This window comes from Oryctolagus cuniculus, chromosome 6, assembly GCF_051225735.1.
Source record: "Oryctolagus cuniculus isolate XC-2025 breed Fujian yellow rabbit chromosome 6, ASM5122573v1, whole genome shotgun sequence".
NCBI lineage: Eukaryota > Metazoa > Chordata > Mammalia > Lagomorpha > Leporidae > Oryctolagus > Oryctolagus cuniculus.
Window position 1 is genome coordinate 37,050,351 of NC_142872.1, and position 13,464 is coordinate 37,063,814.

Consider the following 13,464-nt stretch of genomic DNA (forward strand, 5'->3'; position numbering starts at 1 on the left):
TAATTAAATTCTCCGTGATTCAGAACAGACTTTCATGTAAGTTACTCCAATTATGTAACTGTATTGTGACTAACAATAAGACTTAACAGACAGGGAATGAAACTCAGGCTCTAGGGTGGTCTCAGCTATTTGCCAACCATTTCCATTTCTCCATATTCTGATTTTCAGGAAACAAGGTAGGATAAGTCGCATTCACTGTGTAACCCCTATAGTTGGGCAAGGGGACATGCGGGTCATGTAAGGGGAAGTGACAGTGGTGTCACTTCATTGCTGAACAGGTAAATCTTCCAGAACACTCCTTCATTTCACCCTGACAATATTCCAAATACTGGGAACCTTCCATCATGGGCACTTCACCATCCAAGGTGAAGGCAAGGCAGTACCATCAGTTGAATAACAAACAAACTTGGGGCAATCATTTGGTACAAGAAGGCAAACCATCACTTTGGATGCACACATCCCATATTAGAGTTCTTGAGTTTGCATACTAGTTCTGCTTCCAATTCCAGCATACTGATAATGTGGACCCTGGGAGGCAGCAGGTAATGGCTCAAGTACTTGGATCCTTGTTACACACGTGGGAGACCAGGATTGAGTTTCTGGCTCTTGGCTTCACCCTGGCCAAGGCCAGCTGTTGCAGGCATTTGGTGAATTAATTAGCAGGCATAAGATTTCTCTCTCTTTCTGTCTCTTTCTCTCCTTCCCTCCCTTGCTTTTTCCTCCTCTCTCAATAAATAAAAATGTATTTTTAGATATGTCCTATTTCTTCTCTGTCTGCCTCTCTGCCTCTAAAATATATAAATCTATACTTTTTTTAAAGGAACAAATGTATTATTTTTTAAAAAAGATTTATTTATTTATTTGAAAGACAGAGTTACAGAGAGACAGAGGCAGAAAGAGAAAAAGAGAGAGAGAGAGGTCTTCCATCCGCTGGTTCACTCCCCAAATGGCCACAACAGCAGGAGCTGGGCCAATCTGAAGCCAGGAGCCTGGAGTTTCTTCCAGGTCTCCCACATGGGTGCAGGGGCCCAAGGAGTTGGGCCATCTTCTACTGCTTTCCCAAGCCACAGCAGAGAGCTGCATCAGAAGTAGAGCAGCCAGGACTCAAACACGTGCCCATATGAGATGCCGGCACTGTAGGTGGTGGCTTTACACTGAAATGCTGGCTCCATTAATGTATTGTTTTAAGTCACAGAAATCATGGGGTCCTACACTACAACACAGTCCATCCTTTCTGGCTGATATAAGCTCACAGCATTTACATGACTTATTTAAGACCAAACAGCCAGAAGGTGTCAAGAGTAATATGGCCATGTCCTACTCCAAATCTCATTAATGCTAAAGTCACCGTTTCTTCCACTAGGTTCCAGCTTGCTTCATAGGTTCATTGCCTCAAAATGAAAAAAATATTTTTCCAGGAGCCAAAATATAAGCACAGTTATAGTCTATCTAATATAAGTTTAATATCTTCCATTTTGGTAATGAAAGAAAGTTCAGGATTTTCACTTATTTCATAACTAGACCAGTGTCCCATAATTAATCTCCTCTACTACAGGAAATTTAGAATTCAAAGTAACAGTTCACATCTTTGAAGAGGCAGGAAAATACTTCTGTCCTCAAACAATTAATCTGTTGAACATATAGGAAACAGCAATTAAGTACAAGCACAGCAACAACGCCCACGTGTGACAATGTTTTTGATTTTCTTAGGGCCAACACTGACTCTGGATGACCTCACAGGAAAGGTGGAGGAACTGAGACTTGCCATATAAGCATGATCCCTCTCCCAGGGTGCAGCCCATTCACCTGTGGTCACCATCTCAGAGCCACCTCAGCATCACAGCCATGTCCACCATGAGGATCGCTAGGGAGCTCCTTGTGCTCTGTGCAGTGATCCATTTCTGCAGCAGCTCTGGTGAGTTAGGGGAGGACAGTGCCTATATAGCATTTACCTTCTTTTCCTAAGTGATCCTTCTTGGGATATGAGCATCTAAAAGAGTTTGGTTGTGTGGATTTAAAGTGCATAGGTCTGTAACAGAAACAGCCCTGGTCTGGGAAGGGGTGTTAGAAGGATTTGGATCTCAGGTCTTCCTTTTAAGGATTCTTATTTGTACCTATGGACCAAAAATTTCCCAACTTCTCCATACTTCTCCATTTCATAAGGACAATGAAAGTTGTTATTGTTATTAGAAACTGTGAGATTTTCCTAAATCAATATAGGAGGATAAAATCAAACATAATTCTCCAAAAGCTGGGACACAATTGAAAAACTACTTAATTAAAGTAAGTTTCTAGCTTTCAAAACACATTTCATTACATCCCTTCCTTTCAATCAGGAGGGAGAGGATATCAAAGCTCTTGGGAGTGGTGACTGCAAGATTTATTGCTATCTGCCTTTGAACCATTATCAAAAGATGTAATGAGCTCTAAAAATTGTTCTGTGATCAATACAAAGAGGAAATTTGAGTTACTCTTTACCTAAACTAAGGACCTACCTAACCCACAGGTCATTCAACTTCCTTAGCTAACAACTAGGATTTTGCATAAAGATAGGGAATGTGGCCGGCGTCATGGCTCAATAGGCTAATCCTCCGCCTGCGGCGCCAGCACCCCAGGTTCTAGTCCCAGTCGGGGCGCCGGATTCCGTCCCGGTTGCCCCTCTTCCAGGCCAGCTCTCTGCTGTGGCCCGGGAGTGCAGTGGAGGATGGCCCAAGTGCTTGGGCCCTGCACCTGCATGGGAGACCAGGAGAAGCACCTGGCTCCTGGCTTCGGATCAGCGTGGTGCGCCAACCACAGCGCACCGGCCGCAGCAGCCATTGGAGGGTGAACCAACAGAAAAGGAAGACCTTTCTCTCTGTCTCTCTCTCTCTCTCTCACTGTCCACTCTGCCTGTCAAAAAACAACAACAACAAAAAAGATAGGGAATGTGCTGAGCCTCATTGCCAGAGGGGATTCAGGGTCTTTAATTGTAGGACAAAACTTAAACTAATTAGTGAGATTTCAAAGCTTTAATTTTCTATTTACATTTCTTTCAGAAGTTACCAGTCTGCCTGTAACAAAGGTGAGTATATTGACAACATTTTAATTTGTATTGCTATTGACAACTAGAGAATGAATACTTATAAATACAGGATTAATTTGTATATTTAAAGAGGTTGAAAGTGGCAGCAAACACAGATGAAGAAATGGCCTTTCCTTTTCAGAATTCCACTGAAGAAATATAACATCCATTTGAATAAAAATGGCCATATCCTTAACATATTTTTTTTAAAAATTCCAGAGCTAAAGGAGAGAACTACCTTTCAACTGAGCAATTAATGATTATTTTTGTGAAGAAATGATATATGAAATGCAGGGCAGAGGTGCCTTGATTAATTGCACAAACTCTGGGTTCAAATCCCAACTCTACCACTTATCAGTATTATACAAGCTATGTCTTATACAACCTCACACAAACTATGTCTCTCAGCTTCAATTTCCCCACCTGTAAATAGAGGTCATAGAAGAAGCTACCTTATTTATTTATTCAAAATAATAAAGAAAAATCCATGAAGAATTAAGGACACAGAAATGCTTGGCAATTGTTAAATGAGTGTAGCATTAACAATATGAGTCTTGTTGGTAGTACTACCATTTTAACATTATTTCTTACAGAAGCAACCACAACAGCATCAAAATATCCAAACTGGAGCTTCTGGCTCTTGTAGCCTGTCCTAGCATTGTTTGAGGTCTGGGAGAAAAGCTGGGCATTCTTTTGTGTCTGACCAGGTGGACTGCAGCATTTACAAGAAGTATCCTGTAGTGGCCATTCCCTGCCCCATCACATACCTGCCAGTTTGTGGTTCTGACTACATCACCTACGGGAATGAATGTCACCTGTGTACTGAGACCTTGTGAGTACCTTGGGAAGAAAAGCAGATCTGGAAGCAGTGTTCTTCACTACAGACTCTCCTCTTTGCAGCATTCTGCCCAGCTCTCCATGGGCCGTACTTATTCTCACACATAAAGGCTGGTAGGTTCAGAAATCTGAATGCTATCCAGTCAGAACAGGGTTGGGCCACCTGCTCTTTCAGCTTAGACTGCGCCTGTCACGGAACATCCACTTCCTGTATGTCAACTGTAAAATTCCAGCAAGACCAAGATTTCTCAATCTACTGTCATTGGAGTCCAGAGGTTCTGTAGAGGCAAGTCATGAGTCACCACAGGTAATAAGGAGGTTATTTAGGGTAGTCTCCATCCCCAATCTCAGCTTTTGAATATTTTAAGTAGTAAGTTCCACACTATATCTTGTTTGAAGAAAGAACCCTAAACTCCACACTCAAAAGTAACTGAAAACCTCTATTTTTTGCATGACTTCTAAGATATTTAATCACCTCAATAGGTTTATTCTTAGCTACACTATGTCTAGAGATCCTTTTTACTCAGGTTCCTAGAGTTATCTAACTATCTATAGTCTTAAGGAGAGAGAAGGTTGCCAAAATGATTGTTTTTCCTTTATCTAAAATAGAGGATGCAAGCTGTCAGTACTTGGACCAGAATCCCATAGACATGTTTTGCTTATGTATTCTGTGCTTGGCCCACACAGTGTGTTTGAAGAAACGTAACTAGGCAGATGTCACTTGTTCGGTGCATGATGTGCAGCTTAGCACTGACTATCTCAAATCAAGTCTGCTTTGATATTTGTTAACTGCCTTTTAGGTCCCTGGATTTTGTCCACTTCCTTAGATCTTGTGTTTCTCATCTTTGTGATTTTCTTAACAAGTTGGAATATCATTTGGACTCTGAGCCCAGAATGACATGTTTATGTATTTATTACTGTTCTGCAAGTTTTATTTCACAAAAGAAAAGATTCTGTAACACAGATACACACTTGGCTCCTGATCAGGAAAGTTGCTGTGTTCAAGGGCATGGACAGGAAAACACGGCAGGCAGGAAAAGCTGAGGGACAGAAAGGTTCAGCTTTCTTTGTTAGTCTTCTTTCTTTATTTTTTTGAGATCCTCAGTGATCAGCTGGGTTCTGGGTTAAGTGGAAGCAAAAAATGGGGCAGAATATTCACTGGATTAGGAAAATTCAACTACTGTAGCACTACCTGTGGCAAGAACCTTCCTTTTGGGTAACTCCATTCTCTCACCTATAAAACAAGGCTGTGTTTCATAATCGCAAAAATTTTCTTTCAGGTCTACTATTGTATAAAACTCCTCTTGTGAATCTTGTTAACTCTGTCTTCCTTTAGGAAAAGCAATGGAAAAGTTCAATTTCTTCATGAAGGAACATGCTAATTTCTCAATGGATGTGGGTAGAGAAAAATGACGTATGTATCATCAGCAGCATCATCCTTGGGCTCTGACTTATGTTCATCTTCACTGAATATCTGAGTGGAAGCAGAGCCAGGTTCAGAGTGAACTTTATTGAGTGGAGAAAGCAGCTGTGCTCATCTCACAAACTCAGAATGATTTTTAAAATACCTCAATAAAAAAATCTCCCTCCAGATGCTTATCCTTCCCTCTGTTTATATTTGTTTCTCCAACCTCAAGGTAATATCTCAGTTAATAAAGAAAATTGAGGAACACACAAGTCTTGTTTGGGAGACATTTTGTACAAAGAATTTCAGTTATCTTCCAAGAAAGACATACATATACACATACACACACACAAACACACACACACACGTGCACGTGCACAAATATCATTGAATACCTAAGTTTCCCCTGGAGTTTTTACCCACTGGGATCTAGCCTATAGATCATACTGGTTCTTTACCTTGGTTTATTTTCCAAACTTCCCTAAAAGGGAAAATCTTTTGTTCCTAGAAGGAAGAAATCATTCCTAGAAGGAAGATTATAGTGGTCATTTCTTTCCATAAGAATTTCTCATGGGCCTAGTTTTACTACAAAACTGATGGAAAGATTATAGTTCCATCATTGTTGTAGGGGTGTAACTGTTGACACCCTACTTGAAAAATACATTCACAAGGTTGACAACCATCAGAGCCAGTGAAGACCAAAAACAAAGAAGTTCACCCTTTTTAAAACTGACAGACTTTCAAATATTTGAAGATGAACATTTTGTTTCAATTAAAATTTATTTTCTCCAGGATAAAAATCTCTACTTATCAACCATTTATCAACTCTCATAGTCCTCATATTTGTCTATCCTGGACCATCTTGCCCATATCTATTACAATCACGCATTGACTATTGCAAAGTATGTTGATATATTGTCCAGAAGTGGACTACTCACCCTAATATTTGTTAGAAAGGTGCAGAGAAATATAAACTATCACTTCTACTAACCCTTTCCTTCTATTAATACAGCCTAATAAACTGATGGCCATAATTACAACATAGAAACATCATTAGAGTAAGATCTGAAGTTTGCAAATATCAGGCTTGATGCATAATAATAATAAACTATCTAAAATAAATATATCAGAACCCCATCTCACTGATTATAATTCAACAGAACTGAAGAAAGCCCCCAAAGTCAAAAACCTTTAGTTTTTATACATTCCGTATTGAAAAAATCAGATATAGACATCTGACCCAGCTCAAAACCATAAGGTATCTGTGGAAAACAAAATCACTACTGCATGAGAATAGCAAGAAGCATTTCTTGAGGAAGGTCAAATCTGGTCTGGGTTCAAAGCAGAACTGTGTCTCTGCATCAGAGTCATTCCTGGCGAGTAGGAACTGAGCTCAACCTCCAGTTCTCTCCCTAATCGGCCCCTAACAATCTCTCACCCCACTGTCAGTATCCATGAAGATGCATTGTAAATATGTCCATTGTCAGGAAGGTTTAGCCAGAACATCCACTCAACACAGTACCCACAGCAAAGAAACAACTTTCTCCCCAGTGATGGTCACATCTTGTTTGAGGATCTGCATTTTAACACTTTGGTTTTACTCTGGTAAGCCATAACATCCTGTCTGTTATTTATTAAGTCTAAGAGAATACTTAATACTCAATCACACAACAAAATCGTGTGATGGAAAGTGGAAAATAAATCTTTCTGCAAATAATTTTAATGGGCAATTTATAAAGATTTACTTATTCATTTATTTAAAAGGGAAAATGACAGAGAAGGAAAGATAGAGATTTTCCATCTGATGGCTTACTCTCCAAATAGACACATTAGCCAGGTCCAGGCTAGGCTGAAGTCAGGATTCAGGAACTCCACCCTAGTCTCCCACATGGATGGTGGGGGTCCAAGCACTTGAGACAGTCTCTGCTGCTTTCCTATGCACACCAGGAGGAAACTGGATTAGAAGTGGTGCAGCTGTGACCAGCACTCCAACATGCTATTGTTGCAAGCAGCAATCCAACCCACTGCACCACAACGCAAACCCCAATGAACAATTTTCTATTTTTCATCTTCATATTTTTCCCTGTATTTTCATTTTTGTTAAATCTTGGTTATACCAAACAGAGGGTTGGTTTTATTCTATTATGAAAGGTTGAAAAAATATATATATAATATAAATTATATAAATATATAAAAAAATTTTATAAATGTTTTATATATAAGCATATATATGTTTTTATATAAGCATATAAATTTTTTTTATATATGCTTATATATAAAACATTCAACCAGGATTCAGTTTCATATTTTCTAATCCCAAATCCAATCCTCGTTTCACTATGCCATGATTATTCCTATGGTAATGTGTTATCTTTGACTCAAAATCTAGAGAAAATAAGCTATAATTAAAACAACTGGGGGCCGGCGCCGCGGCTCAATAGGCTAATCTTCCGCCTTGTAGCGCCAGCACACCGGGTTCTAGTCCCAGTCGGGGCACCGGATTCTGTCCCCGTTGCCCCTCTTCCAGGCCAGCTCTCTGCTGTGGCCAGGGAGTGCAGTGGAGGATGGCCCAAGTGCTTGGGCCCTGCACCCCATGGGAGACCAGGAGAAGCACCTGGCTCTTGGCGTCAGATCAGCGCGACGCGCTGGCCGCAGCGCACCAGCCGTGGCGGCCATTGGAGGGTGAACCAGCAGCAAAGAAGACCTTTCTCTCTGTCTCTCTCTCTCATGGTCCACTCTGCCTGTCAAAAAAAAAAAAAAAAAAAACTGGGGCCGGCGCCGTGGCTCACTTGGCTAATCCTCTACCTGCAGCGCCGGCATCCCATATGGGTGCAGGGTTCTAGTCCTGGCTGCTCCTCTTCCAGTCCAGCTTTCTGCTGTGGCTGGGAAGGCAGTGGAGGATGGCCCAAGTACTTGGGCCCTGCACCCGCATAGGAGACCTGGAGGAAGCACCTGGCTCCTGGCTTCGGATCAGCGCAGTGCGCCAGTCATAGCAGCCATTTGAGGGGTGAATCAATGGAAGGAAGACCTTTCTATCTCTCTCACTGTCTAACTCTGCCTGTCAAAACAAAACAAAACAAAAACCTTATTTTATGTGATGTATGATCTGCATGAGCAAAAAACAATTTTGGAAAAGAATCAAAGAAGTTGAGATCTGCTCCAAATCATGTCTTATTCATAAGAAAAAGCATTAAATATGTCCTCTATTGAATGAACAAATGCAGGCAATACTTTTCAGCACTCAATTTATGTGGTAAAAAAATGATTTATTTACATAACTTCAAAGAATTTTCTCAGAAAATATTATTAACTATGAAAGGAAAAAAGTACCTTTATGTTAGAGAAACCTGGCAGAGACTACCTTGCTCAAGTGATCAAAGTTAGCATCATTAGTGATTAGCTATTCAACATCACATATAATACTATCTGAAGAGAAACACTGAAGAACACAGGGTAACTTCTTGATTCCTCTGACCAAAAGAAGCATAATCTGAATATAATCATTATAAAACATTAAATACAAATTCAGGAACATTCTACAAAATCATTTGTCTATAATTTCCAAAAACCAAAGAATTGTATCAATGTTCTTCCTTGAAGGAGACCTAAGAACATGACAATACATGATCCAAATGGATATTTATTATTATTGCTATTGTTATTATCGAGGAATAGTTCACATAGCATTAAATTTGTAGCTTTAATGAGTATAGTACAGTAGTTTACAGCCAATTCATAAAATTGTGCAACTATCATCACTATCTAATTCCAGGACATTTCATCATCCCATAATGAAACTCCATATCCATTATCAGGAATTTCCATTACCCTATCTTTCCAGCCCCTGAAATCACTAATATAATTGCTGTTTATGGATTTGCTTTTTGTGACAATATATATACAAATAGAATCAGGCGCTATGTGCTGTGTCAGGCTTCTTTGACTTAGTGGTATAAGGTTTTCAAGATTAATTCATGTTGTTGTACATTTTAGTAAATCACTCTTTTTTAGAGCTGAATAATATTGCATGGATACACTACATTTAATCATTTGTCAACTGAAGAATAATTAGGTTGTTTCCACTTTGGAGTTATTATAAATAAAGTTGCTATGCAGGCTCTTGTACAAGTTTTGTATGGAAATACATTTTTAGTGATTTTGGGTAAAAGCCTAACAGTAGAATTTCTAGGTTATATACTAACTCTATGTTTAACTTTTTGAGAAACTACAGAACTATTTTCCACAGCAGCTGCACCATTTTACATTCACATTTACACCAACAATGTCTAAGAATTCTGATTTTTCTGCATCCTTGTTAATGCTGCATCTTTTTTTTTTTTTTTTTTTTTTTTTTTTTGACAGGCAGAGTTAGTGTGAGAGAGAGACAGAGAGAAAGGTCTTCCTTCCATTGGCTCATCCCCAAATGGCCACTATGGCCGTTGCGCTGCGCCGATCCGAAGCCAGGAGCCAGGTGCTTTCTCCTGGTCTTCCATGCGGGTGCAGGGCCCAAGCACTTGGGCCATCCTCCACTGCCTTCCTGGGCCACAGCAGAGAGCTGGACTGGAAGAGGAGCAACCGGGACAGAATCCAGAGCCCCAACCGGGACTAGAACCTGGGGTGCCAGCGCTGCAGGCGGAGGATTAGCAAAGTGAGCTGCAACACTGGCCATCTTTTTTGCCTAACTTTATCCATCTATTTAATGAATGTGAAGTGGTATCTGAATTAGGTTTTGATTCACACTCCCCTAATAACTAGCAAAACTGAAGATTTATTCATGTGCTTTTGAACGTTTTTATTTCTTTGGATAAATGGCTATTCAGAATCTTTACTCATTTTTTAAACTGGATTGCTTGTTTTTTTATTGTAGAATCCCACTTTCTTTATATATTTCAAACACTATTCCCTTGTCAGATACATGATTTGCAAATTGTCTCACATTCTCTGAGTTGTCCACTGAAGTGCAAAATCTTTTAATTTTCATAATGTCCATTGTAACTATTTTATCTTTTGTTTCTTGTACTCTTACTGTCATATCTAAGAAACCATGTCCCACTCAAAAGTCAAGAAGAGGGGCCAGAGCTGTGGCACAGTAGGTTAAAGCCCTGGCCTGAAGCGCTGGCATCCCATATGGGCACCAGTTCAAGTCCCGGCTGCTCCTCTTTCGATCCAGCTCTCTGCTATGGCCTGGGAAAGCAGCAGAGGATGGCCCAGGTCCTTGGGCTCCTGCCCACGTGGAAGATCTGGCAGAAGCTCCTGGCTCCTGGCTTCAGATCAGTGCAGCTCCAGCTGTTGTGGCCATCTGGGGAGTGAACCAGAGGATGGAAGACCTCTCTCTCTGTCTCTACCTCTCTCTGTAACACTGTCTTTCAAATAAATAAAATAAATCTTTAAAAAAAAGTCAAGAAGAATTATGTTTTAATTTTCCTCTATAAGTTTTATGGTTTTAGCCTTAAAAGTTTTTGATCCATGTTGAGATAATTTTTGTATAGGGTTCCTACATTGTTTTACATATGGATATCTAATTTTCCCCTACTAATTTTTAGAAAGACCACTCTCCAAAGTACTATCTTGACATCTCTGTCAAAAATCAATTTACCATATATGCAAATAACCCTGTAAAAAAAGACAAAAATAACCTGATGAGATAGTCTCAAAAGAAGACATACAAATGGCAAACAGCCAAACGAAAAAAGTGTCAACACCTCTAATCATCAGAGAAATACAAATTAAAATGACAATTAAGTATTACCTCATATCTGTTGCATGGGGTAGTGTCAAAAAATGTATTTAGTCAGGGTTGATGAGGGTATAGAGGAAGAGAATCCTCGTATATTCTTGACCTATACTACTAACCTTATAAACCTGTTCTAATGCAGTAAGCCAGCCTCCATGGAAGAAAAAAAAAGGCATAGCAGTGACTTAAGAATATTAATTACCAATGACAATAGGGAAGGATATGCTATACAGACTAAGTTCTTAGGAAAATTCTCAAATAAATCATAACGCTCTCTCCACTTTCCCATGCTAGCACACAATGAAAATACTTTATAATTCCTTAGGGAAACAAACCCCAGTTTCATAGTAACTGTAATTTTTTTTTTTTCAGTTTAAACTCAAGGCTGCCTAAAAGATCTTGCTTACATAAGATAAAAGATTACCACAGTACTGCAAGACATTTCTAAAGAACTCAAGAGACTTTGTGTCAGGAATTTCTAGTTTCTGGATTGTGCAACATTTATTTTTCTATTGGTGAACACTTAACCCTTGCACACACATCTACAGATCCCAGACTCTGGGGCCAGTTTTCACCAGAGAAGTAGAAGAGGCTTAAACAACTATAGTCCCATCCTGCCCAGTATTCTGACACTGCTGTAGAGTGACAGTTATGCTCTGGGTCTGAAGTCTTCAGATTCAGTCTTTTCTTGGTCTTCAGCTAACTGCTTTACTCCCTGGCCTTGAACAACCCCCATTATGGCTTCATCCTGGAGTTTAGGTGATTTCCCTATATCTGGCATTGGGGTAACTATAATCCTAAATTAACTGGTTCTCAGAGGAAATATGAGCTAGAGTTTTTGAGACAATCGGTCTGGATTCCAATACAAGCCAAGTTGTTTAAAAATAAATCTTGGAAATACTATTTAATCTCTTTGTGCCTCATTGACAACTGTAAAATGGGAATAGTAATATCTATGACTTCTAGAATTTTATTGGATACATTTTTCATGAAAGATGAGGAAGGGAAGATTTGGAAAACTATAATTGGAAAGAGAGTACACAAGCTACAGTACAAAATAGGAGCTCAGTTTCACCAGGCATTTTGAAATATGTCTCAATAACAAATTATATACATGCTTAAGGTCAGGAATGGGACACTGAAGGTCATTCTTCTATACAATGTTTTACTTCATTTGTGAAACTTGGAAAATAATAGAATATCTTTAAAGATTCTTAAATATTCCCAACACTAGTAACAGTCAAAATTTCTTATTTTGCCTCACATCAATAAGAACGTTAATCACAGCATAATTCTGGAATTTGGGAACTTCTCATCTAGCCTACTGATCTTCAAACTACTGCAAATAGTCCAGAGGGTTCCATGGCTATGACTCAGGCATCCTAATAGGAAAATGAAGACCAGGGAATGAAGCTACCACATTCCTACTTCAACAGAGAACCTGCTATCTGTTTATAACATTTATATATGGCATTTTCCAACTCCACTATTTACTCTTGTGATTTTCAATAACTTATGTGTCTCTCTGTACCTCACTTCACTCATTTTTGTAGTCTTGGTAGTCATAATACTTATCTCACAAATTTGTTTTAAAATCTAAATGAATTAATGTACACATAGCTGGAAAAAAGTATCTGACATAAAATATGCTCAGTAAGTATACACACAGTTATTACTATTACTATTAAAGTGTTTTGCTGTTAAAAAATAAAAGTTTAAAAATGTGGAAGGTGGTCACCCTCATATTTAATAAAGGAATAATTTCTTCAGGGTTCCTGACAGATATTCAATTATCCACCATGGCAAATTTAAAATCATGAGTGCATAACTGATGGTGAAGTGTTATTATTAATCCTGAAATGATTTATTATTATTCTAACTTTTCTTAAAACAGTAGGAAAATTGTATGTGAGAATATTACAATAGGAGTATTGTAGTAGGGGAGAAAGGGTGGGATTCAAACCAAATACAAAAAGGACAAGTAGGGATTTATAGCGAAGGCTATGGGAGGGGATTGTCAATGACTGGAAAATTACTAAGAGGAGACATTAGGGGTAGGTAGATTCTTGTCAAACTTACTAAAGTATTCATACTAAAGAGAGGCCAAGGACTTTTATATCAGAGATGAATGATGAAAAATTTGATCAAATATAAAAAATGATGAGACATTAAGAGTAGTGGGATGATGGGATGGGTACACCAAAGGCAGGCTAGGGGACAAGGATAAGACCTTTCTGGTAGCAGCTAAAGTCACCATCTGTTGACACTGGCGTCCCATATAGGTGCTGGTTCACATGCTGGCTGCTCCACTTTTTTTTTTTTTTTTTTTGACAGGTCTTCCTTTTTGCCGTTGGTTCACCCTCCAATGGCCACCACGGCAGGCGCACCACGCTGATCCGAGGGCAGGAGCCAGGTGCTTCCCTTGGT

At 39.2% G+C, this 13,464-nt stretch overlaps 2 protein-coding genes across 17 annotated transcripts in view; one reads left to right on the forward strand and one right to left on the reverse strand.

The window, feature by feature from the left end:
• LOC103347914 (ovomucoid) overlaps nucleotides 1–13,464 on the reverse strand; it is a 140,681-nt gene that overhangs the window by 84,083 nt on the left and 43,134 nt on the right. The gene's annotated exons all lie outside the window — the stretch shown is intronic.
• SPINK7 (serine peptidase inhibitor Kazal type 7) lies at nucleotides 1,787–5,575 on the forward strand. Its single transcript, XM_008255219.5, has 4 exons — nucleotides 1,787–1,915; nucleotides 3,036–3,061; nucleotides 3,769–3,893; nucleotides 5,235–5,575. Exons 1-4 carry the CDS (start codon nucleotides 1,846–1,848, stop codon nucleotides 5,278–5,280), a joined length of 267 nt encoding a protein of 88 aa, XP_008253441.3. The 5' UTR covers nucleotides 1,787–1,845; the 3' UTR covers nucleotides 5,281–5,575.

Bases quoted from the DNA above. Each gene is read 5' to 3' on its own strand.
- SPINK7 (XM_008255219.5), top strand. From the start codon at position 1,846: ATGTCCACCATGAGGATCGCTAGGGAGCTCCTTGTGCTCTGTGCAGTG. The intron at 3,062-3,768 runs GTGAGTATATTG...GTGTCTGACCAG, and splicing joins CCAGTCTGCCTGTAACAAAG to GTGGACTGCAGCATTTACAA. The intron at 3,894-5,234 runs GTGAGTACCTTG...GTCTTCCTTTAG, and splicing joins CACCTGTGTACTGAGACCTT to GAAAAGCAATGGAAAAGTTC.